Source organism: Mus caroli, unplaced genomic scaffold, assembly GCF_978045245.1.
Source record: "Mus caroli unplaced genomic scaffold, Mus_caroli_1 scaffold_4, whole genome shotgun sequence".
NCBI classification, from domain to species: Eukaryota; Metazoa; Chordata; class Mammalia; order Rodentia; family Muridae; genus Mus; species Mus caroli.
In genome coordinates, this window is record NW_028227259.1 from 9,673,986 (window position 1) to 9,700,475 (window position 26,490).

The following is a 26,490-nucleotide window of genomic DNA, read 5'->3' on the forward strand; positions in this document are numbered from 1 at the left end:
CAATGGAGAATTACTCCATTTTATGTCAAAACAATGACATGAAACTTACAGGCAAATGGATGGAAGTAGAAAAGATCACCCTGAGTGAGGTAACCCAGAGTCAGGAAGACAAGCATGGTATGCACTCACTATAAGTGGACATTAGCTGTAAAGCAAAGGATAATATATGGACCCAGAGAGTAACAAGGAGGGCTTAAGTGAGGACTCGTCGATCTCCCTGCGAAGGGGACATAGGATAGATTTTTCAGGTGGACTGGGAACAGATGGGGTGGAAGCAATGGAGGGAGAGAGTACTGGAGAGACAACTGGAATTGAGGGGCATCTGGAGGGGATGTAGAAACCTAGTGCAGTAGAAATGCCCTGGTATCTAAGAGTGTGACCCTAGTGAAGTCTCCTTGTAATGGAGAATATAAAGCCTGAACCAGCCTTCCCTTGTAACCAGGCAAGTCTCCTAGCAGTATGCCACACCTGCATAGCTTGGGGGGCCAGGAAGCAGAAGCTGGTCAACCCAGAGACCCAGGAAAGAACAAGATATGACTGGCAAAAAACCAAGCCAAGCCAAACCAAACCAAACCAAAAAAAAAACAAATCAATGGAATGATTTCTAATTATAGCTTCCTATACTAAAAGCTGAGTGAGTAGTCCAAGCTCAGTTGTCATCGGAGAGCTATCATCCAGCAACCATTGGGAACAGATGCAGAGACCCACAGCCAAACACTAGAGGAAGCCAGGAGAACCTCTCTGAAGAGGGAGAGGAAGGATTGTAGGAGCCAGAATAGTCAAGGACACCAGGAGAACACAGCCACACAGAACCAACTAAGTAGGACTCACAGAGGCTCACAGAGACTAAAGTGAGAAATGGAGCTTATAAGGATCTGAGCTAGGTCCTCTGTATATATGCTACAGTTGTGTAGCTCAGGGCTCTTGTGGGACTCCCAAAAGTGGGAGTGGGGGATGACTGATTCTTTTGCCTTCATCTGGGGCTCTTTTTCTCCTACTGGGTGCCTCGTCCATCCTTGCTGTGAGGGTTTGTGCCTAGTCTTTATTATATCTTCTTATGCAATGTTCAGTGGATGTCTCTGGGTGGCCTGCTGTTTTTGTTTGTTTGTTTTGAAGAGGAGTTGAGGAGTAGATCTAGGGGACAACAGAAGTAGAGGAGAGACTGGAAGGAATGGAGGGAGGGAAACCTCAGTTAAGTGTAATGTTTGAGAAAAGAAGGAGAGGAAAAAAATAGTTTTACCTCCTCTTAAAGAAGTAGCCAAACAATGTGGGAAACAGAAATGACTCAGTAATTCAACAGTGTGAGAACAACAAAACTTATCTTTTAAATACAAAACTTCTAAAGAACTTCACCTTTTGCGATTAAGAGATGGTTCAGCAGTTAAGAGACCTCCTTGCTCTTCCAGAGGACCTGAGTTTATTTATCAGCATCCATGGTAGGTAGTTTCCAACTGCCTGAAACTCCAGCCCCAGGGATCCAATGCCCTATTTTAGCCTTATTTAGCTGTACACACACACACACACACACACACACACACACACACACACACACACAGAGACACACACATATACATGTATACAAACACAGAGACATACACAGAGACACACATACACACACATATACACACACTTAAATAAAACTTAAAAATTTAAAAATAAACTAAAGGACTGACTTTTAAAAGCCACTCTGTGATACCAAACAAAACCTGGAAATATTTTCAAACATTAATTGCACAGAAGACAAATAGAATTATTTGTCCCCTTAATGAAAACTACAATGCTTGTATCCATGTTTAACTGTAATATTTATGAATGTTTCAGGGAGCTATCTATTGGTGTTGAGAATGACAGGCAGGGAACACACTGCTGGCACTGACCAACAGGACCCAGGAAAGGCTGGGGAAACCGAGGAAGACTCTTTTCCCTCCATTCATCTCCGGTTTCCTCTCTACTTTATCCCCTTTTTTCATTGCTCCTTTTTTTTTTCTTTTAAAATACTTGAATATTTATCTAATGTATTTGGGTGCCACCTCCATTTGCATTTTAAATCAACTATTTTAAATTAGAAAGTAAAATTTGTATTTCTCACAATTACTCAGAGATTTGAAGGATTTTTAAAATCCATGTGAGAAAAAAAGTTATACATAATGACCATGCTAATTAGCCATCAGAGTTGTGCATGTATTTTCACCTGTCCTTTTTTGCTTCCCTTCCTGTTCCTGTGACTTTGCTCCAGGGTTCCTCTGGGAAGCATCCTAGCTCAGTACAGAAGGTTCTCACAGCCCAGCAACTCCTGCAGATCAAGCTCTTCTTCTAATACACCTGTTTCCTGAGTGTTTGTGTAGTATAGAATTCTTCACAAACTCCTTATGATAGCAACAGCAAAGGTACTTGCAACATGAAGATAGTGGGTAGAAATGCTGATTTTTGTCAAATGTAGTTGAGAAAGGAAAGGGCAGCGCAGAGCGGGGCGGGGGGAGAGGGGAGTGAGGGTAAATTGGAAGCTGTGGAAATGGAGGACCAAAGAACACACAGATCCTGCCTCAGCTCAGGTACCTCCCTGTGGTACTTGAGCTCATCACACAGAGTGGATTCACAATTACCATTAAAGATGAAGGAAATGAAGCAGAAGCAAGATCAGCATGAACAGTGGGGTGGGGCTGCCGCCACTCGGAGCAGCAACTGGCAGAGCGGAGCACCCACATCGCCTCCTGCGCCATCCTCAAGGTGCACTCCGCATATCCTGAGTTTTCTTACATCCTAGATATGTTCACCTCGGTGTCACTTCTCTGGCCACAGTCAAAATGAATTGCTTACGTCATTCTGTCTTAATATCCCATGGAAACCTATCTCTGTTCCCAATATATTTCTGACTGATTTTTCCTTTTAGCACGAACAGGAAAGATTGAAAGACCAAACAAACAACTCAAAGGAGAAAAAATGAAAATGTTAATTCCTTGATTACAATTTAAACGAGCTAGTGATCTAGCAAGATGAAAAATAAGGAACTATTTTCAAGAATTTTGTAGTAGATTACCTCTAAGTTACCCAGAGATGAGGATCTTTGTAAGAATTAATACTATACCAGGACCACTCTATGTATATGACAGTGACTTCCGGAGTCTGTTACCTTACCTCCTTTTAAGCTCTGGTGGTTTGAATGAGAATGGCTCCATTGGCTCATGCTTTATTGCTTGATCCCCAGTTAGTGGAGCTGTTTGGAAAGGACTAGGACGTCTATCTTTGTTGGAGATGTGTCACAGTGGGTAGGCTTTTTGAAGTTTCAAAAGTCCAACCATTTCTAATTAACTATCTCTCTCACTCTGCTTTCTAGCTTGTGTATCAAACTGTAAGCTCTCAGCTATTGCTCCAGAGCCATTCCCAGTTAGCTCTCGGACTCATCGCTGTCTCCACATATAAATCTCAGCTAGTACACTATAACTATGCCTGCTCGCTGCCATGTTTCCTACCATGAGGGTCATGGACAAAACTGTAAGCAAGTCCCCAGTGACTACTTTCTTTGTATAGGTGGCCTTGGCAATGGAATATCTTCATTGCAATAGAAAAATTAGACAGCCTTGTAGGTCTTGTCTAAGCTCATCCTTTACTGAACAGTATCATAAAAATCCAGCATTGCTCACTGTGTATGACAATTTGCCTCTCTATCCTGATACTAAGACTGACTGGTAGACTGAAGGGAAGATTAGTAGGATCATTGTGTCACATCCTCTCATGCCCAGATTGAGCGGATTACTTACTAAAGATGTAGGCTATGATGTCTGCCTTTCAAAATCCCTCTTTCTTAGAGCCCCCCAAACCTGATCGAATTAAATGAGCAAAGTTCCCCTGATAAGCACAAAGTCAGACAGTTTTTATAGTTGCATTATTGAACACATATAGAAATGATTCCTTAGTCAACTTGTGCTAGTATATTTCATTCCTTTTACATATCTTTACCTATCCTGCATTGCATAAAAACACACATGTATTTCACCAGTCTCATAGGTCTGAACATTTACTGCTATGAACATCAGCATCTTACTTACGGTCTATAATGATGTCATGCTGTTCTTATCATAATTTTGATATTATGTTTCTAGGATCTTTAGTTGGCCATATTTAACAAAATCTATATAACTTCCTTTCAACTAACTGACAACAGATGGCTCAGTGTTATTGATTATATAAATAAAAATCATGCAAGAGATTTTATTCTTTTTTAAAAAAATAAACTTAGATTTGCCAAATATAGAGGTTAGTGATTCATTTTCCACAAAACAGTGCATTTCTTCTCTGTCCTGGAGTCAAGCAGAGCACCAAATAATTACCTGATTATGGATTCCTTGGGCCACATGTATCAAAGTTCCCAGCTTCATGTGAGAATTAAATATTGGTATGTGGTAACATTTCAATTTCACAACTGGGCTCTGCCTATGGAGATCTAAGTCATAAATCACTGTGGGTTGGGGAAGGGAGCACAGTTTTAATATTTTTCTTGAGTAGTCAGAGCATATGTATTTTTTTATCTACTCCCAATACTGAGAATTTCAATTTCTATTATATTTTTCTTTAAGGTTCATATAATTCTGGGGAAATGAGGTGCCATATACTTGTGATAGTTTCAGGTTTTCATTATTCCCAATCAACATTTTGGTTGTCTTATTCATATCAATGATTTAATTTTGGGTCAGGACCTTTAGCTTTAGATTTTCTTTTAAAAAATTATTCCACTGACTAAAATGATGGGGTAGCTACAGTTTAGAGCTATTAATTATCCATTATGTAAAGCTGAGGAAAGAGAGTCCAAGGGTTCTCATCATATACAAATAATGCCATGTGTGAAGATAGAAACATTCATTACCTTGATAACATTATTATACATTGCATACATGCATGTAATTATAATTTTCTATGCTGCTAAATATGTACAATTATGTTAATTATGATTTTCAAAGCTGTTATAATAGAAGCAAATAATTGGAAAGCTGGACATATTGCTAAAACAGTATACATAAATAAATATTTGGGGGAGAAGTTTGGAAAGAATAGATTGGATTGAGCACTAGTGTGAGTTAATGATCAATATACTCCTTCTTTGGTAAGTTTTAAGAATGGTAAGCAATGCCCAATTCCACCACTCAAAAGAAACTAAGAAAGATAAGAAACAACCACAGTGAAATTTAGTAGAAGGAAATATGATCCTCATATAGGATATTTTATTGAGACCTGACCTTAGAGTCAAGTGTTAAAACTTTTGATTTTGTGGCAAGCAAATATTTTGCTTGAAACAGCCACATTCTACCCAAGTCTTGAACATAATGGTGGCCATTTCTGGGAATAAATAGCTAGGCAGATCTCACGCAAAGCATGTCTGTGAAGGAGACAAGCAAGCATTTTTTAAGGACCTCTTTAGAGCAGTGGTTCTCAAGCCATGAATCATAGCCTCTGTGACAAAACTGTATCTCTAAAAAATGTTACATCATGATTCATAACAGTAGCAAAATTAGTTATGAAGTAGCAACATAAATAATTTTATGGTTGGGGGTTATCACAACATGAGGAACTGCATTGAAGAGTCATAGCATTGGGAAGGTTGAGAACCATTGCCATATATACAGGCTTTTTAATCTGAAAATAACAGCATATGGAGATTTGTCTCTTTAATACCCCATTGTTAGGAGTGTTAGAGTATAGTTGCCTAATTTACTCTTTGTTACAGGTAGGTATTGTTTGGGATCCTTAGCTTTATGGAGGCAATATTTCATTTTGTGTTGTGAGTGGAAATAATAAATATTCCCATATTTTTTGCCTATAGTAACAGCATTAATATCTTGCTATTATCATTGGGACAATGTTCAAAGAAATGCCGGAGACTCGGAGACTCACTCAATGAAGTAGACTTCCCCTTTCTCTGTGTAGGCCATTTCCCAGTTATCAGGCAATGGATCAGAGTCCTCATTCTCCTCAGGCTTTGTTGGCTTTGTATCATCCATCTGGTCCTTGAGCTCTTCGGGCTGACTGTACACGGGTGCAGGGTAAGGCTGGGAGGGTGTCTCCCCTGAGGCACCTGCACTTTTGTCTTCATGTTCACTGGATTCTGCAAGAAGAAGAGCATGTGGTCAGTTGTTCCAGCCACAGTAAATGCGTGTGGTGGTTTGGATGTACTGTACCCATCATGAAATCCTACCAAAACTAATAGAAAACAGTTTTGAACAGATATAACAGCAACAATCAAGATATGAAGATGATCAGTATGCTGATTTAGATTGGTTGTTCACTCCTCATTGTTGTCTTAATTTATTTAATTAAATATGGCTGCTTGCTCAGTAGGAGGGATGAAGTGAAAGGGTCATTTCCTAACACAGGTGTGTAGACAAAATATGGCAGTCTAAAGGTATTCTTGTCCTAATGCCTAGATCACAGGAATATTTACCTTGTATGGGAAAAGGATATTTGCAGATATTTTTAAAGAAATGACTTTGAGACAGGAGTCTTTGATTATTCAAATTGCTTTATGAAAATTACCAAAGACCTTAAAAGTCAAAGTGGCAGACATAAAAGACAAGAAGACCACATAACTACAGAGAAGATGGAGCTGCTGAAGTCTGGTCAGTTTTGAGCATGGTGATCTCTACATGACAGACCTATTGAGGAGCTAATTCCTTCATGAGGGTCAGCAGAAAGGAAGTCAACTTTGACCACACCCTGACTTTGGTTTGTGGCAACAAGCGTCATACGTGTAACTTTCAGAGCTAGAACACATCACCAGGATCTGAACTTCTCCACTTGTTCAGTGCTCACATTTGATGCTTTGAGCAAAGCAATGAGCAAGAGAGAACAAGGGAGGTATGACCCCTGCTTTGCTGGAACTAAAACGTGTCATCTATAGTCTTCCCATTTTATCATTGTACCGAGAGCTTCTGAAAGTAAAGGTGAGATCTGCCAATCCACTCTTTATTCTGATGTTAAGATTCAAGCAACACTTTTCTTCCAATGTGTTGTAACATCTGAGGTGCCTTTCAGGATGAAGGGAGAAACAGATAAAGCAGGGCTAGATCAGGCACAGATTTATTCATAAGACCTCACGATTGGGACTGTATCCTAACAGTTGAGGCAGGAAATCTTACTCAAGAGCGTGGCAAAATATGAGATGGCTCATTTTCTACAAAAGTAGCCTGAGTACTTGAAGATGGCAGGAAAGTAAGTCTATAGACCATTGGTAAGATACTTTTATGTCCCAGATAAAAGACATATTGTCCTTTGGCATGGCGATGAAAAGAGGTGAGTTGACATAAAACTTCTATGATTAAAGAACATAAAGAGAAGAGAGAAGTCCTGTTCATTTTGTTGGGCAGTGAAGCTTCATTGAAAAAGAGATGACAGGAGGGCCGGAGGACACAGTGGGGATGACAATACAGTTTTACATACTGGGTTTAGAGGCTCCTGCCAAACCTATGATAGAGGCATCCAGTCAGAGTTTCTGTCTGGAGAAGATCAACTTGATGAACAGCAGTAGATGGCTGGATCATGTGATAACTTAAGCCATAAGTGAATGTATTTGCCAAGAGAGACTTCATGGAAAGTGGAAACAAGACTCTTTCCTGCTGAGATCTGAGCTACACTAACACTTAGCAGTCACAGAAAGAGGAAACCAGTAGGAGAAGTCCAGACAGCAGCCTGGTCCCAGTGGGGACTCATCAGACCTTGACACAGCATGGAAAGAGGAAAGGAAGGAAGGATGGCACTTCTAAAGAGTCCAGAACAAAAAGGACCCCAAACTGCAAGACATCAACAATGTTGCAATCTTCGGTGATACAGGCTCTCAGTTAAAGTGGTATTCGTAGGAGAATGATGAGTAAAGAAGCCAGTTGCTTAGGAATCAAAGAAAGCAAACAGAATATGCAAATGAAGAACCCATTCAAGCTGTTGAGATAGCTCAGTGAGCTGCAGTTTCCCACCAAGCATGAAGATAAGAGTTTAGTCCCAGGATTCCATGTGGTGAAAGGAACGAACATGAAAGTAGTTTTTTGACCTCCACAAGTACACCATGACATAAGATATAAAACACACACACACACACACACAGAGGTTACACGGAGACGTCCTGTCTCAATAAGGAACTTTGCAATAGATGGAAAGTCCCATCCCCAAAATAAACAAACAAAACCCCCCACACACTAAATAAATAAACAAGATAATTTTCAAAACGTTTTCTATGGAAAATGAACTTGGTGCTGTAATTGAATTATACCATTATTTCCACAAAAGAAATAGGTAATATTTCTTGCAAAGGGAACTATGGTCTTTAATGATGTGATTAAGTGTTATTTATCATGTGCCAGGGATGACACAATGAGGTTTGCCCAGTTTGACTCCCTTGCATATACTAATTTCTTTATCTTAAGTCAATTACCACATTAGCAAACATGAATTAAATTCCTAGAGTGTGCAAAATACCTGACAAGAGTTTAATGGAGAGGAGAAAAAGTCTTTTTGATCAAGCATTTCAGGTTGAGAGGGAAGCAGTAAGTAGCATCTGCCTCCTCCATCTGAACAAAATAAGATGAAAAAAAATGAATGAGATGAATGGAGAATCATAACTTGCACATTTGTTATTCATAAAGGCTAACATAAAGCTACATTTCACAATGGGAGGCTGGAGTTCCGGGGGATCCCAGGAGCAGGCTAATTTATCTATTGGCACTAAACCAGAGGAAACCTTCCTGTCAAGGACAGAACCTATTTTCAGAGGAGCCAAATAGAATATTTAGGCTCGCAGGTGTATCCAACCTGCTGCCTGCAGCCTGATTCATTGGGTTCCTATAAATGGGGCTCAACACATTTGCATATGACAACATCATGTTGCAATATGAAAGGCTTAGATGGATGATAGAGGAAACAAGAGATAAAGAAGCCAAATCGCTATTCTAAATAGGATCCCTGGACCAATCATTCCACTTCTATTGGGTAGAGTGAGTCAAAGAACTAGGGCAGTTGATTACAATATCTTCCTAGCCATGGAAGGGACAGGGAGATGGAGAGGTGCCTCTACCAAAACTATTGTGATGATCTGTTAAATGACATCCAATAGTAAGTAAGACTTGGGCAGAATTTTCCAGGGAGACAGCACAGAAAGTTGAAGCAATAATATCCAACACAACTCTCAAAGGAGATCCACTTAAAAGGTCAGATAGATGTACCATAATTTCTGTATCCATTCCTCTGTTGAGGGACATCTGGGTTCTTTCCAGCTTCTGGCTATTATAAATAGGGCTGCTATGAACATAGTGGAGCATGTGTCCTTTTTACCGGTTGGGACATCTTCTGGATATATGCCCAGGAGAGGTATTGCTGGATCCTCCGGTAGTACTATGTCCAATTTTCTGAGGAACCGCCAGACTGATTTCCAGAGTGGTTGTACAAGCTTGCAATCCCACCAACAATGGAGGAGTGTTCCTCTTTCTCCACATCCTCGCCAGCATCTGCTGTCACCTGAATTTTTGATCTTAGCCATTCTGACTGGTGTGAGGTGGAATCTCAGGGTTGTTTTGATTTGCATTTCCCTGATGATTAAGGATGTTGAACATTTTTTCAGGTGTTTCTCTGCCATTCGGTATTCCTCAGGTGAGAATTCTTTGTTCAGTTCTGAGCCCCATTTTTTAACAGAAATTATGGTACATTTACACAATGGAGTACTACTCAGCTATTAAAAAGAATAAATTTATGAAATTCCTAGCCAAATGGATGGACCTGGAGGGCATCATCTTGAGCGAAGTAACACAATCACAAAAGAACTCACACAATATGTATTCACTGATAAGTGGATATTAGCCCAAAACTTAGGATACCCAAGATATAAGATACAATTTGCTAAACGCATGAAACTCAAGAAGAATGAAGACCAAAGTGTGGACACTGTGCACCTTCTTAGAATTGGGAACAAAACACCCAGGGAAGGAGTTACAAAGTTTGTAGCTGTGATGAAAGGATGGACCATTTAGAGACTGCCGTATCCAGGGATCCATCCCATAATCAGCTTCTAAACGCTGACACCATTGCATACACTAGCAAGATTTTGCTGAAAGGACCCAAATATAGCTGTCTCTTGTGAGACGATGCCGGGGCCTAGCAAACACAGGAGTGGATGTTCACAGTCAGCTATTGGATGTATCACAGGGCTCCCAATGGAGAAGCTAGAGAAAGTACCCAAGGAGCTAAAGGGATCTGCAACCCTATTGTTGGAACAACATGATGTACTAACCAGAACCCTGGAGCTCTTGTCTCTAGCTGCATATGTATCGAAAGATGGCCTAGTCGGCCATCAATGGAAAGAGAGGCCCATTGGACTTGCAAACTTTATATGCCCCAATATAGGGGAATGCCAGGGCCAAAAGAATGGGAATGGGTGGGTAGGGAAGTGGGGGGCGCTATGGGGGACTTTTGGGATAGCATTGGAAATGTAATTGAGGAAAATATGTAATAAAAATATTAAAAATCAAAAACAAAAACAAAAACAAAAACAAACAAACAAACAAAAAGGTCAGATAGAGACAGAGGAACTGACAGTAATTAATTAATTCATTATTTTATAGACATTTATTGAAGGTCTAATGAAGGCCAGTGGAGTAAGCTAAGTAATATGGAGTCAAAGGACATGTAGTCCTGATCATATAAAATGTTTGATAGGGCTGACAAATCCTAACACACACACACACACACACACACACACACACACACACACACACCCCACACACAATTTGGTTTAAATGATTCTGGAAACTAGAAAACTTATATCAAAGTGTTTCCAGGGCCCACTCCAGCACTTTCAAGGATGCTGCTTCTCCTTGCTTCTGCTAGTTCTTTGTCTTTGTGGCATATGACTTCAGCCTTCATAGCAGACATGTGGGCATCAGGGGCACATGCTATCCAGCATGAACTCATCTTAGTTAGAGCTATGGTAGCCCTATTTCCAAATAAACTCACATTATGAAATATCAGGGGACACAATTTAACTGATAAAACACTTCATTAGAAGAGTTTATCCTCTATTTGGGAACCTGTATGTTACAGTTTCATACAACATTGCCAGTGGCCCAGAAATGAATGATTAAGAACAGAAACAACTTTGACTGCTAGAAGGAGGGGAAGGCTAGATCTTACATGGCAACCAAGGATATCATTCTCCCAAACATTGCAGCTAGCTGGAGTCTGGAAGAACCTGTCTGCAAGCATGCCTCTGCACACATGGGTATTTTAGGCTGTTGCTAGAAAAATCCTAGTTAGACTGTCTGTATCCTGACTAAGGAGGAGGCACACAGTCTGTGTACATTTAGTGTTTTATCAGTATAGAACCATTTATTATCTAGATGGAGTCCAGGAGAAGTGATTTGATGAATTTCTTCATATGGTTCTAGTTTTAAATACAAATATCACTTTATACTTTTGAATGTATAACGTGTGATATTTTTTTATGGCGATGTTTGCTGTTGAGGGGAACAGACTTCATTTAGCATAGGTGTCTTTGACTATTCCTTGTGACATTTTCATGTCACATTGACATCCTGAAAACTGGAGTGAGAGTGTTTTTCCATTAGCAATAGAAACAATATTTCAACAAAGAAGGAATGACCTCTCTTTAAAGAGTAGTAATACTCTTAAAAAATCCCTAGGAAACCAGCACTGTTAAATTTCCCAAACTTCTTTAGAAGCATCAAGGCATAAAGTAGACCTTTACTAATAAAGCTAAATCCTTCCACCTCAGATTAAACATAGGAAATATGACTTCATTTTTTCCATAAGATAACCCAGAAGAGTTCAAAGATCTGAATGGAGAATAAAGACAAGAGTTATTTAGTTGGGAGTGAAATGTATGCAATTTATTTTTGTATTCAGTATAAATTTTATAGGTCTAGTTCATTTCAAGGCAATAAAATTATACAAATATACTTAGCAGACAGTCATTTATGTAAATGGTTTTTGTTCTACTAGTATATTGGTATAACCAAAACTTAATCCAAATTCAATGGTTCTTGATAATCTTATCTAGACTCATTAAAGAATAACTAGAAACAAAGATTAAAAAGTAGAGTATAAGTTCTATGTGTTATTTGTATTTTAACTTAACATGATGTATTAGTTGGATTTCTGGGTTCTCCAGAGGAATAAAATGTATAGAATGAATCTACCTACATACAAAGGGAATTTGTTAGAATGACTTAGGCTGTGGTCCAGATAATGCAACAATGACTATTTACCCAAGAGAAATTCAAGAATCTTGAGTTTTCCTGTTTACAAGGCTGGATGTCTCCACCTCCCTTCAGGATATATTGGAATCATGAAGAGGTAGGCTCTACTGACAGTAAAGTATCCTTACTAGCAAAAGTGAAAGCAAGCTAGCAAAGGGAGAGCAAGCGTTTCCTGTGTTTGCTTTTATAATCTGCCAGTAGAAGGTGTGATCCAGAGTGGAGGTGGCTCCTTCCCACCTAACAGAGCTGAATTAAAGGTATAACTTCCCACCTCAAAAATTGGGGTTGAAGTGGTTCTTCCCACTTCAAAGTATTTAATTAGGAAAAAAAAAAACCTTCAAGGGTGTGCCCAGCTATTTGGGTTTTTGATAATTTTAGATGTGATCAAAGTGACAACCAACAAAACCCACAAAATGTCCACCCTTTGCCAACTTGACACAAAGTTGTATATGCTTATGTGATACTTAATTTCTAAATGATAAGAACAACTAGGACATAACTATACCTGATATGACTTAATTATCCCATTTATAATTACAAATGCATTATATAACCAGGTCATAACTACACCTAATATGATATAACTATTCCTTGCATAAACACAAATGTACTACAAATTTAGAAAAGGTTGCAATGTCCCTTGAAGGACATTCTTCTTGTATCTCAATTTTAAATATGATAACCATTTATGTTATAAATATGATAAACCTTATTTATATTATATTACATGTCCAGTAAGGACAAAGAGTTGTTCTTTCCATAAAGGAAGTGGTCTAATGTAGTCAACCTGCCACCAGGTGGCTGCCCCCAGGTGGCTGGATGGTCAATCCAGGGAAAGGTGCTCTATTAGGAGTTTGGTGTTGGTCTCTGCTATTGACAGATATGACACTCAGCAGCAGCTGTAACTAGGTCAGTCTTAGTGAGTGGAAGTCCATGTTGTTGAGCCTATGTTTAACATTCATCTTGCCATCATGGCTGCTTTGTTCATGACCCATTAGCAATGACAGGAATAGCTGAGGAAAAGGGCCAACTGTCCACTGTCCACTGTCTTCTTGATTACTGAATTCCTCACTTGAAGTCACCTTTTGATGAGCATTTACATGGGACACAAGTGTCTTTACATTCTTCACCAATTTGGAAAGTTTTCACTCAGCAATTTATCAATCATGTCCGCTTCAAGTCCCTGACCATCCAGTCAATTGATTGGATACAGCTGTGAATTGGTGAACAAATCCTCATATGGCCAAATACCCTTCCAAACCAAATGTGTGATTATGTGTGCTTCCCGAAGTTCTAACCAATAGAAAGATTTCCCTTCACGGTTGTTTCAGAAAGAGATTGTAATGCTGCAACTGTTCACTTCTGGGTAGTGCCTGTATAACATGTAAAACTAACAGCCAATCAGACCCTAGTCTTCTCTTCCTGTGTTAACCAATTATAGGACACACCCTGTGAGATTATAGGTACATGCTTGGTAGCACATAGCACTGTAATAGAAGTACTAACTATGACATTTGGGCAAGTTCTTCATGTAGCTTGTTCATTTCTTCAGGACCCACTCTGCCCAATTACCTATAAAACACTTCCATCTGATAACGGACAGCTGCTGTACAGGTCCAAATTTATGAATTGGTGGATCAGATAATACCCAGCTCATGATAAGAGACCCCAATGCGATTGCTTTAGAATTGGCTCCTTGGTGGGTTTTGGGGATTCATAGGCACTTCCTGGCATAACAGTTGTTACTTTCAGCTCACTTGGGGAAATCAGCATAATGTTATCAATATATAGCAAACCAAATTTATATGTTGTGGAAGAGATGGATGATTTAAATCCCTTCAATATAAGTTATGACATAGGATTGGAGGGTAATATATCTTTGAGGAAATCTGTAAGGGTATACTGCTGGCCTTGTCAAGTGAAAGAAAATTGCTTTGGGTGGTCTTTATGGACAGGTACTGAAAAAAGGACATTTGCTAGGTCAATAGCTGCATGCCATTTATCAGGAGACGTGTTAGTTTTCTGAAATAAGGACACATGTGGTACAACAGGTACAATGTGAGTCACTTTTTGATTGCATTTTTAATAGTCACTGTCATTCTCCATAACTGGCCAGATAGGAAAGTAAAAGGGAGAGGTTGCAGGAACTACCATCCCTGCATCTTTCAAGTCCTGCAAAGTGACACTAATTTCTGTCATTTCTCCAGGGATGCAAGTTTGTTTTTTATTCACAGGCAAAGGCAACTCTAAAGGCTTTCTTTTAGCTTTTCCAACTGTAATCCTCACCCTGTAGGTCAGAGAAACAATGTGAGAATTCTGCCAACTTCTAAGTATATCTATGCCTATATATATATATATATATGTATATATATTACACACACATATCTTCAACATTCATCTTGCCATCATGGCATATATATATATATATGTATATATATATATATATATATATATATATATATATATATATATATAAAATCTCCACCTACTTGGAACTACTTGAGTTAGACTTCACTAAAACTCCATTAATCACCTGACTTCCATAAGTCCCTACTTTAGTTTAGTTGGATGTCCACGATGTTTCTCAGGGTCTACTGGAATCAGAGTCAACTAGGACCAGTATCCAGCAGACCCCGGCAAGTATAATTGTTTCCTTTCCCGAGAGTGCTGTTACCTTTATAAAGACCATAGGTCCTGCAGGGGGTTGGGGGAAGGACTGGGAAAAGCCTAACAGTAAACTTGTCAAGTATTTTATCAAGGTCCTACCTCAGGAGAACCTAAGTGTCACTTCATTCAAGGGCTTCTGGTTCTGCAAACTGGCTCAAGTCTTAAAATTCAATCACTAGCTGAGAATCCCTTTTGTATGAACTGTCCGATACAGGCTGCTCTGAAGGCTGCAATACTACTTGAACTATATGATCTAGCAGACCTCCACAGGTATCAGTGGCATATAGGAATGCTGTTAAGACCTTTGGCCAGACCCTATACGTGAATCACAGAAGAGAGGAATTTTGGAGCAAGGCTCTATCTACTATTGTAGTTGCTAAGAGACAGCTCTTAGCCTGCATGATCCAGTGAAGCCCTTTTTCATTTGTTTGAGATTTTTTTTTAAAACCTATACAGCTCAAACAAAAATTCAATAGGGTGTTACAGGGCATTTGACTGTTTCTAGTTAGGGTGTGGCTCAACCATTAGCACACATCTTTAATACTCATGGCTGTGATACAGACACTCCTTTAGTATTCACCTTTAATCCCAAACAAAGAAAGTAAAGTTATTCTACAGAAGGAAGCACCCATGTTTGAAAGTGATGTCTTAATTGAGTGGCAAAGTAATGAATCAGAGAAAGATTTGACAAAGTAGGATATGCCCAGATCTCATGAGAAGAGAGAAGAGAAGCTACTTAAGAGAGAGACAGACAGTACAGGAAGCAGAGAGTACAGCACAGGATAAAGTAGAGTTTGTGGAGAACAGTACACTAGGAGTTGAAAGGGGGAGTGGAGCATCACAGAGAGGGAGGAGGAGGCAGTTTTACCAGGAGAGTTTCACAGAGACAGATTGAAGAGAGGACAAGCTAGACACTGGTAAAGACAGAATGAGCAAGAGAATGAGGAGCCAGAAGATTAGACTTAGTTTAAGGCCTAGCAGAGCAACTCAGAGGCCTGAAAGAAAAGCCTAATTGAGTAAGTCAGGCGGGAGAGGAGTTTGAGCCAGGACAGCTGAGTTGAACCAGCCAGTCAGAAGTCAGAAAGAAGTAGGAAGGGGTGATGTTATTCAATAGCAAGTCTCAGAGGCTAAAACCATTCTAGGTGTTGATTAGATTGTACAGAGGCTAGAAGCTTCCAGGACTAGGCCTAGGTTTGCAAACAGAGGCAGTAAGCCTCCGAGATGATACTTATATCTGGTTAATAAAACCTACTTTTATGTAGGATTCTTATCTATTTCATTCCAGGCAACACTATGATTGATTAGCCAATATTGCAAGTTCATATATTAGTCATGCCACCATAAACTTCATTTTGCCTGTGCTGAACGTGATGGGTCAGGCCATTATGGACACCGTTTTGTCTATGCTGCCCATTAAAGTAACTACAATCAGTTTTCCTTTTGTGATTCAGTTCTGTCACCTGGCCCCTGCTATCTTGGGGTCCTGTTAAAACCATGGCATTTAATTCATCCACCTGAGTAGCAATGTCTCCTATCCTAAGGTCTAGAACATGAAAAAGAGTGACATCAAAGTTCTTCAAATGTGCTGGTGCCTCTCAGTGGGCCCATATCAATAAACTCAGGCTGATCTAGTTTTATTTCCTTCTTGAGTTGTTATCCCATACCCTTAAAATCCATTCCCACACATTTCTCCCAGACCTCTGCTTGAATGGATTAGCAAACTCCTTAAGTTCTTTAGTAGTGTGACACACTTCCTCATGTACTGTACTTTCTACTATCCCTCTAGGAGTCTGATTTGCCTTGAATCTTTAGAGTTCTAGAGACAGCCATTGGTAGGCCCTGAGGGATATTAGTATTGTTGTGTCTGGCATCTTCTTTAGAGAAAGTCATTGATGGTTTAGTAGACAATGAAGGATTAATTTTCTCAAAGGTGGAAAAGGCAGTACTCAGGGTGTCTGGGTGGAAGTACAGCTTCTGCTGAGAGTAGAGACAATCTGAGACTCCGAGAGTTCAAAGTTCTCAGCTTCAATAGCATCCTCCCACACTTCCCCATTCTGTCACATGATTCCATTCTATACCAACTAATGACCTTACTTGAAACCCGAATAACCTCCAAGTCTGGGACTTCTGTTTCCCCTGTAATTCAGCCAACCCTGTAATGAAGGCTTCAGTTTGATTTTATACCACTTGAGCTCTGTGGTTGCTGGAGAGTAGACTCTCTTCCAGGACACAAGTAGAGTCCTTTAGACTGTTCACATACATCTGGAGCCTGTCAATTTCATCACTGAATCCACTGTTGTTTTTCACTGTAATCTGAGATGTTAGAAGTTGGTTAATTTTTATCACAGTGCTCATTGTTTTTCTATGTTGGTTTATCCAGAGATGCTAAAAGTAACTGGCCAGCATCATTTCCCTTATTATTCCACAAATTGTTAAAAAGATTGATATACAGAGACACGAACTCTGTTTCCTCTCACAATTGGAGAATCAATGTAAATAAAGAAAATATCTAATATATATATAAAAAAAGACATGATGTCACTGAAAAAAAAGATAACCAAGTACATTTGTCTTCCCAATTTTGTAGAATTTGTAGAATTCTCAAAACCATGATCATCTAGTACTCTTTGAGCTCCCATGAAAGGGTTCAGTAACTGAGAATGTTCCAAATTGGAAAGCCTATTCCAGATACTTTAAAAATTCATCCTTATAATTCTGTTGCTCGAGAACCATTTCTAGTATTAAAATCTAATTAGTCAGGATTCTTTAAAGGAACAGAACTTGCAAAATGAATCTATCTAATCTATCTATCTATCTATCTATCAATCAATCAAGGGGATTTATTAGAATGGCTTATAGGCTATTGTAATCTAGGTACAATAACAGTCAAGGATGTCTCAGTTGGTCTTCAGTATATGCCAGAATCCTGAAATAGGCTCTAATGGAAGTGAAGGAAGGGACTTGTAGCGAGAGTGAGAGCAAGCAGGTCATGAGAGAGCATCTTCTTTTTTTCATGCCCTTTATATAGGCTGCCAGAAGAAGGTGTGCTCCAGATTACAGTGAATCTTCCCACCTCAAAAGAGCTGGATTAGAAGTAGGTCTTCCCACTTCAAAGGATTTAATTAGGAAACAAAAAAATCTCCCACAGGTGTCCCCAGCCATTCAGTTTCAGCTATTTCCAGATTCAGTCAAGTTGACAACCAAGAATAGCAAGAAGAACCATCACACATGACACATGAGTTTCATTATGTAAAGCTTCTGAAAGCCAAACTGTGGGGGGAAAGTGCTGAGCTTGTTTAAACCAGAGAGAAGACTGTTCATTTATTGAAACTAGCCACCATATACATTTCCAAAACTTATTTTACTCTACAGAAAATCTCTTTGCTTTGCATTTCTAATGCCATGTGACAAAGTCCATTTAAGTCAATCTTTTTTCTCCTCACCTTCTTACTCACCTTCTTTGTAAGTAAACATGGATGATGAATATTTTCAAGAGGGATATGCTTCTAGTTTATTGGAAAGGAGAACAATTTGGATTTTAGAAATTATTATTATTTTATATTTAGTAATTTTCAGAGAGTGACAAACATTCTCCACAAGAAGCCAAAGAGCTCAACTTACTGGGAATTGTGTTGGATGACTTGGTAAAGTTTAAGTCTTTCAAAGTGTGGAGGTGAGAACATACCCAGTACAGTATATACTTAGGGCAGAAAGCTACTAGAACACCTTTGCTGCTCAGTTACTGCTGCATACTCTTACACTCAGGGTTACTGCTTAGAATGTTATCTTTGGTTGTTAAATTTGTTAGTCTATTTCAATCCAAAACGAATTCTCCCTATAGAAACAAGCGGTGTGGACAATTTTATAAGTTTTAGTTCTTTAGGTAGTTTTAAGAAAACTAATGCAAGTCTGAAAAGACATATGGAAAAGTAGCATTAAAAGTAGTTTATAAACTGAGCCCCTCCCAATGCCCTGTCTGGTCAATACATGCAATAGAGTCAATAAAGGGGAAAGATAATAATCTGGAGAAAATACATATTTTCCCTAAGGCTCCTGTCTTTCTCTCCATTTATCTTGAGCTCCAGAGACAGTTGCTAAGCTCTGAAGTTGCTGTTACATCAGCTCCTTTGAGGATCCAGTCAACAGAACAGGCACAGTTTCCCAGCTCTTATTTAAGCACAAGGTTGGTTTTCTTCATCACCGTTGCTGCCTTCTTTGATACAAGTCTCCCTAGAACTGTCTTTTTGCCCCATGTTTCCTGGTCCTTTGTGGAACTGACCATGGTAGTGGACACTGTAGGGTTTGAAAATGTCTTGAGTTTCTTGAAAACCTAAACTTTCTTATTTTTTAAAAATGTACATAATATTGATCCCAGGTTATATTTGTGTTGAGTGGACTTTTCACTTCAGGAATGGATGTAGAAATACTCAGAAATGGAACCATATCCTACTGCCCAAGAATCAATACATCAGTGTTGACAGTTGAACAAGCAACAGCTACTACTGTAATTGGCTTTTAATATGTACAAATGATTGTTTAGGATTTATCTTATTTATAATATAACGTGCTGTTTATAAGCTTATGTAACTGATCTCCTATCATGGTCACATGTAGGGAAATATGGAAGAAACTATTCAAATGTGAAGTAGTCATGGAAAGCTCTTCTGGTTTCTATAAAACCAGGTGACCAAAAGAACTCAGGACTGTAGCTTACTGTTCTACTTTTCAAAACTCCTAAAATATGAAGAAGAATTATGGGTGCTATAATGTTTGTTGATTGTATAAATTGTGAATATTAACTTACTTGCCAGGATAAAAATTGCCTTTGTGATGTGGGAAGATATGCATGTAGAACAAAACCCTAACCATCAAAACCGAAAAGCAGCAGAAGAAAATGTCCTCATTGCTGCTCTCAGTACTATAGGGGTTCAGTTTGTAATGACGTTATTGTTTCTAATCCCTCAGGAACTTTCCTATGCACATTGATTACTGTCTTAGTCATGGTTTCTATTCCTGCACAAACATCATGACCAAGAAGCAAGTTGGGGAGGAAAGGGTTTATTCGGCTTACACTTCCATTCTGCTGTTCATCACCAAAGAAGTCAGTACAGGAACTCAAGCAGGTCAGAAAGGAGCTGATGCAGAAGCCATGGAGGGATGTTCTTTACTGGCTTGCTTGCTTCCTCTGGCTTGCTCAGCCTGCTCTCTTATAGAACCTAAGACTACCAGCCCAGAGATGGTCCCACTCACAGGGGCCTTCTCCCCATGACCACTAATTGAGAAAATGCCTTATAGCTGGATCTCATGGAGGCATTTCCCCAACTGAAGCTCCTTTCTCTGTGATAACTTCAGCCTGTGTCAAGTTGACACAAAACTAGCCAGTACAGTTACTAATTAATACCTAGCTAGTAGGTTTTGATGTTTGAATGATTCAGAAATAGTTCTGATGTCTAAAAGAAGTATTATGAATTCTTCAAAATATGAGATAATAGAGTACTGATCCTTAGGCATTGTGGGGTGCATGTGCACACATGTGTGCTTGTGTGTATGTGTGAATATCTGTGCATGTATATATAAGGGTTTGTTTGTGTGTGTGTGTAATGTGAGTCTATTTGCATATTTGTGTGGGCTTGCATGTGTGTGAGAGTATGTATGTATGTATGTATGTGAAAGTGTGTGTGTTATGTGAGGGTTTGTATGTTATGTTAGGGTGTGCGTGGGGCAGACAATGTATTTGTTATTAGAAAAAAATCAATACTATTTTGTTCTGACAGATGTTTCCCTTTATTTGAGGTCAGGATAGAAACACAAGCTATAACATGCTAGTACAGTGGAACGTTAATTTCATGGTTTAGTGTGTTTCTGATTTTTTAAAAATCACCCATTAGTTGAGGAAGTATAAACTACTAATTGTGTAAAGAAATGGTTTCTTATTATTTAAAAGCAAATTGTGTCTCATCTACTCAGGTGGCCAGTCAGGGAAATGTGGATTATTAAAAAAGCAGACATAATGCTTTAAAATCATATTGAATCTACATCTCAAGTTCACAATTGATATATTGTATACAGTACTAGACTAGGGTAGAAGTTATGAATAGACTATTCAAAGTTTATGAGTAGAAAATGCCAAGGTAAGGTATCTCTGAAATATATAAAAACTAAGTGGGGAAAAATCACTAGAGAATGTTGATAGAGGAAATTATGTTCCATTAACAGGGGACGAGAGCTGCCTTAATTAATAAATTTATTCCTTCTACAGTATTTCAATTCTTTAATAAGGATAGGATGGGATAATGGGAATAATAGTCCTTGTGGCTGTGAAGTCATGTGTGCTTTGTGATTTTAGGAATGCAATTAATCTTAAAGACATTTGTCACACAGGAACAAGTCCCCCGAATCCTCAACAAACTTCAAGGTGATAACAATGAATACATATATTGGAAACATTCAAGAGCCATAGCAAGATGTGAAATAAGACACGATTTACATTTGTAACACATCTTAAAGCTTGCCTTTAAAATTTTTGGGAAAATCAGAATAGTGTTATTTGAAACATGACCATAGCCCCTGATGTCTCAAAGGGCTGTTTTGAGACAGAGATGGAAGGTCTTTATTCAGTCTTTACTTTGATAATATGAAGGGCTCTTCTTTAAGGTCAAAATTGAATTGAGGTATTTTTTGATAAGGACAAGAAGAAAGGTAAGAAAAAGGCATGGTGCTGCCCTTAGCCATGGGGCTAGTGCTTAGGCAAGCCTTATCTAGAGAAGCCCATCTTCAGAGAGAAAGGTCAACACTTAGCTATGAGTGTGTAGAGCCACTGTTGATGACAAAGCAGGTAGGAGTCACTCCAAGAGTCAGTAAGCACAAGAAACACAGGCAGACAGGTAAGCAACCAGTGTGGAGAGAGCAGATGCCTGTGATTTGCAAACAGTTTAAACTCTGAGCAACTCTGCTGTTCTTCTTGTTTGCATTCATCATTCACCATCAAATCTCTCTCATATACAAATCGCATCAACCCCTGCCCCCTTTCTCCATACCACACTGCCGAGAAGTCCAACAACACTTCACAGAAGCTGAGGAAAGTTCTTGAAAACCCCAAATCCATGTGAGTGCCAGAAGAGGTCCCATACAGGCCTTGCTTTCACATTGATTGAATAGTGAGTCTGCACTGATATAAAAGGATGCTTCGGAAGGCTGCCACAATTCCACATGCTTACAGTGTGTGAGCGCTCACTGCTGTGGTTTAGAACCAAGTCTGAAGTGGCTCTCTTGTTGATTTGCGGACACATCTGAGTACGTAAGTACTTTATCTTAGGGGAGTTTGAACTTTCATGTAATCTTTTAAAGATAGAATGTCCTTTACAAGTGGTCCTTTATAAATGTCCTTTATAATGTCTTTTATAGTTTAGTATAGTCCTAGAATTTTATCCACTTCCCTCCCCCAACCCCACCAGACAACAGGGAGAGAAAACCAAGTGCAGCATTTGGGAACAAACCATAAAATTAAGTCATGTCAGGAAACCAAAACAAAAGGGAAAAAAACAGAGAAAGATCTGAGTGCACACACAAACCACAGCCTCTGTGAACTCACATAAAAATAAGCAGGGGAAAGGCACTGTGGCAGTTTCAGAGTGGGGCATTATTCCCAGGAAAACAGCGAGATTCACTACGGAGGACATTATTCTTCAGAGACTGACAGGGTCTCATTCACAGCCCCAGGACTGATGGTGCATGTACAGCCAGCTTGCCAAGCAGCACAGCCCTGGGATGCAGGTCCCCAACGGTGAACTGAGATCATTGCTGAGGACACTCAGAGATCACATAAGGGACACTCTGTTTGCTCTCTGGGAGATGCAGTTCATCTGCACTAATTGCAGCCTTGGGAGCCTGGAAAAGGCAGCTCTGTGCCCACATACTGTATTCCCTTTGTTGGGACGCTCTCATGGGCTGCTCCTCCGGGCATTGTGTGTGTGTATTAACAGAGAGCCTGAAATGCCTTTAAAATCTATGTGCATTTCTAATTCTTTGCACTGGACTTACTCATAGCTGATGAGAGGAAGCTAGCAGATATTAGCAGGTAACTTATGTGAGAAAAGAGGTCCAAGAAATCCAACTACTAACGTTTACAGGAATTCACTTTTCTGAAGATTCCGACACTGCAAAGCTTGCTGCCTATTAACCATCTATTTATTTTGGCATTTTCAAAGTTTGGGTGATTAGATGCTTTTATCTCTAAAAATTATGTATTTTAAAATATACCTTTGTGTACTTTTCTTTATTTTATATATAAAAGACTGCAAGACAGAACCAGGCGTAGTGGCCCACATCTAGAACCTAGCCCCAGGCAGTTGAGACAAGTGCCCTTGGGCTTTGGAGCTCTCCTGGGACTCACAGTGTGTTTCAGACCAGTCTGGGCTACATAGTGATATCTGCTCAAAAACCAAACAAATATGCCAAACAAACAACAAACAAAACAAAGAAACAATAACAGTATAGGTTTAAATTTGGACAAGGCTGTTGTTCAAGAGACTTACAGTCAGGGCAGTGCACATTTGATTTGCCTGTCTGTAGATGGCTGTTGCACCTGAGTAAACCCAGAGCTAAGAACTTGGAGCATTTAAAGGTAGGTGTTGTAATGATGGTTTTGACGGTCAACTTGATTGTATTAAGAAGGACCGTGGGAGATGAATAAAGCAGAGCTCAGGATGTAGCTGTGGGTAAAATATAGTCCACATCTTAAAATTCCATTCTGTAGGTCTATAAACAATAAGCCCAATTTGGATGCTTAGAAACTTTAACAAATGATATTTTCTTCACAAATTTAGGATTTTTAAATAAACACTCCAAAATTAGAACTATAATTTGAGTATAGGAATTATATTCTAAGGGATGAGAATGTAGCTTAGGGTGTGTGTGTGTGTGTGGGGGGGTGTCCTTGCCTAGCACTGTACGAGGGCTTGCACGAATATTCCCTGTACCTCAAGAAACCAAAAGTAACAAAGAATCATGTCTTTCCTATTCTATGTGATATCAAATCTTCTCTTTGTAAAAATAATTGTACATATGTAGCTGAATGTACATGCAAACATACACATACATACACACATACTCAAACTTAGAACAATAAGCTTTATCTTATAAAATACTAGAAAATGGTAGGTAAATAAACTGGTTGCTGTTGAAGCAGAAGGACCTGAGTTGGGTTCCCCAGCATCTTTGAAAAGCTGGTCATGGTAGCATGCACCTGCAACCTCCATCCTTGGGGTACCAGAGACAAGCAGGCTTGGTGGGGCTCTCTGACCAGCAAGGCTAGCCAAATCACTTATCTCTAAATTAAGTGAAAGTTCTCATCTCAAAAACTAAGGTGATGAGCCCTAAAGAAAACCATCAGTATTGACATAGGATCTCCAAACAGGCAATTGTATGTTTCACCTGTGAATACACAAGCACACTCACACATATGCACACATGCATGCACACACACATGTGCACATACCATAAACAACACAGTGAAATAAATCGTGAAGATATAAAAATAGGACAAAAAGCTGCCTGTCTTTTAAAGACTGTAAGAGACTGACCTGGGGTTATGACCACGCCGTTTCCATTGACTACAGGCCTTTCTTCTTCCTCCTCCTCTGGAGGCTCTATACTTGCTTTCTCCATGTTGGTCACTGACTTGTTTCTCTTCCGCTTCCCCTCAGCACTTGGAGTAGCTCCCGGAAGTATCTGGTCTGTTACATTTAATAATGGTGCTGGTTCAGCTGGAGGCTTCGGGGTACCGTAGTAGTTGTCTGTAACAGATATCCAAACATTCTATGGTCAAATCTTTCTCCTACATGTGTATGTACATGTTAAAGAATCAAAATTATATCAATTTGTATTCTATTTATCCACGAATTCACACATTATACATATATGGTTTTATAAGCGATATTACACATTTTTATTTCTATTTTACTGAGCTTTAATGCATAAGATAATGGCCCATGTTAATTAGCATCTTTGTGTGCTTTAATGTATTGAGCTATTAAGTTAGAAGTTCATGCATTATTTTTGGATGACATAAAATTAATTTCAAATAATTTTAAGCCAACTTCATTTAAGCCTTCAAATCTATTTAAGCCTTTTAAAAATGAATGTTAATCATTAAGATTAAAGGTAGCTTTGGGTTTGTTTTTGTTTTCAATCTCACCTCATTCTGCAAAGGATGCTGTGTCTTTTTCTTGAAGGGGGCACTGGCTACTGTGCTGTCTAGAGCTGCCTCCATGCCAGGTCCACGGTATGGACTTTAGCTGCAGAAAGTGAGCTGCTCCTTCATTATTAGCCTTTAGACTATCATTGCTCTTTTCTTAGAGCTCCAGTATCTGAGCTATAGGATAATGCTCCTTCCTCTCAGACTGTGAGATCTCATTAAGAAACAAATCCTTATTTATTTATTTATTTATTTATTTATGCATGAAGCCTAGAACACACTTATTTTAACATGTGATTTAACATTCATATATGCATATAATGTGCTTGGATCATATCCACACCCAATTTTCGCCTCTTAAAATCATACTTATTTCTATAATAAGAAGCTGGCATATAACAGGCAGGTGTTAAATGTCTGTTAAATAATGCAATTATATGTTTGCCTTTTCTTGTTCAAGAGAGATTATTTTATCTAAAATGTTCAGAAATATGATTAGTAAAGAACATAGGTGCTAGTTTGAGAACTAATTTTTAAATTTTAGCGGCAATTTCATACACATGGTGGTACATGTGTTAACTGAGTAATTGTTGCACTCCTGTACACAGTTGTTAAATCTTTATTGACATTGACTATGCGTCCAAGCATCCCTTTGCATGTTTGAGAAACCATGCTGACCACACTAAAAGTTTTATCTTACAAGATGCTCAATAACCTGCTGTGGAAGACCAAATTTGACATCAAGTAGGTAACCATTACAATGGACCAGACCCTGTAAGGAGACAGAAGGGAAAGTGAGCACAGCCACCTCTCTTCATCGGTTATGGATATCAACTAGGAAAGCAGACCACTGTGAAGAAACAGCTCGTACAGTCAAAGACATAGTGTCGAGACGAGTCTTTCTGTACAATGATAAAGCCAATTACTTAACCCCAATAAGACTCGACTCCTTTATTGCCATGGTTACTTGTGTTAGGAATGTAAACAACCAAAATCTAGTCTACCTAAGTTAAAACATGATGAGTCATGTGAGTCTGTTAAAAAATTATGGGATGGCTACTTGACAAAGAGTGCTCAAAAATATTTAGAAAATAGGGAGAGACAAAGGAGTCAGGAATCTAGACAAGATAAAGTGTTGACAGGTTTTAAAGGCAGGATCTGAGGCTAGATTCTCCTTGTTACATAGGTAAGCTTAATCTCAACCTCCTGAGTGTTTGGCTTCCACGTGCAGTGTGCTGGGATTGCAGGTATGTTCCACATGCTCTGTGGTGGCTGGTTTCTTTGGTAAGAAGTAGAATCTGCACACAAACTGCCTCTGAGGGAAATGGAATTCAAACTCTGCTCAGCCCCTCTGATTTGCCCAAGTCCAGGGAGCTCAATGGC

The 26,490-nt window shown here is 39.1% G+C and overlaps 1 protein-coding gene across 9 annotated transcripts in view; it reads right to left on the reverse strand.

The window, feature by feature from the left end:
* Nucleotides 1-26,490, reverse strand: part of Magi2 (membrane associated guanylate kinase, WW and PDZ domain containing 2) — a 1,489,420-nt gene that overhangs the window by 499,404 nt on the left and 963,526 nt on the right. For all 9 annotated transcript variants that reach the window (XM_085836468.1, XM_085836467.1, XM_021161941.3 and 6 more), the window contains 2 exons: nt 24,494-24,706; nt 5,887-6,097 (listed from right to left, as the gene is read on the reverse strand). In XM_085836468.1, the coding sequence (XP_085692594.1) occupies nt 5,887-6,097; nt 24,494-24,706 (424 nt within the window). The remainder of the gene's footprint in view (nt 1-5,886; nt 6,098-24,493; nt 24,707-26,490) is intronic.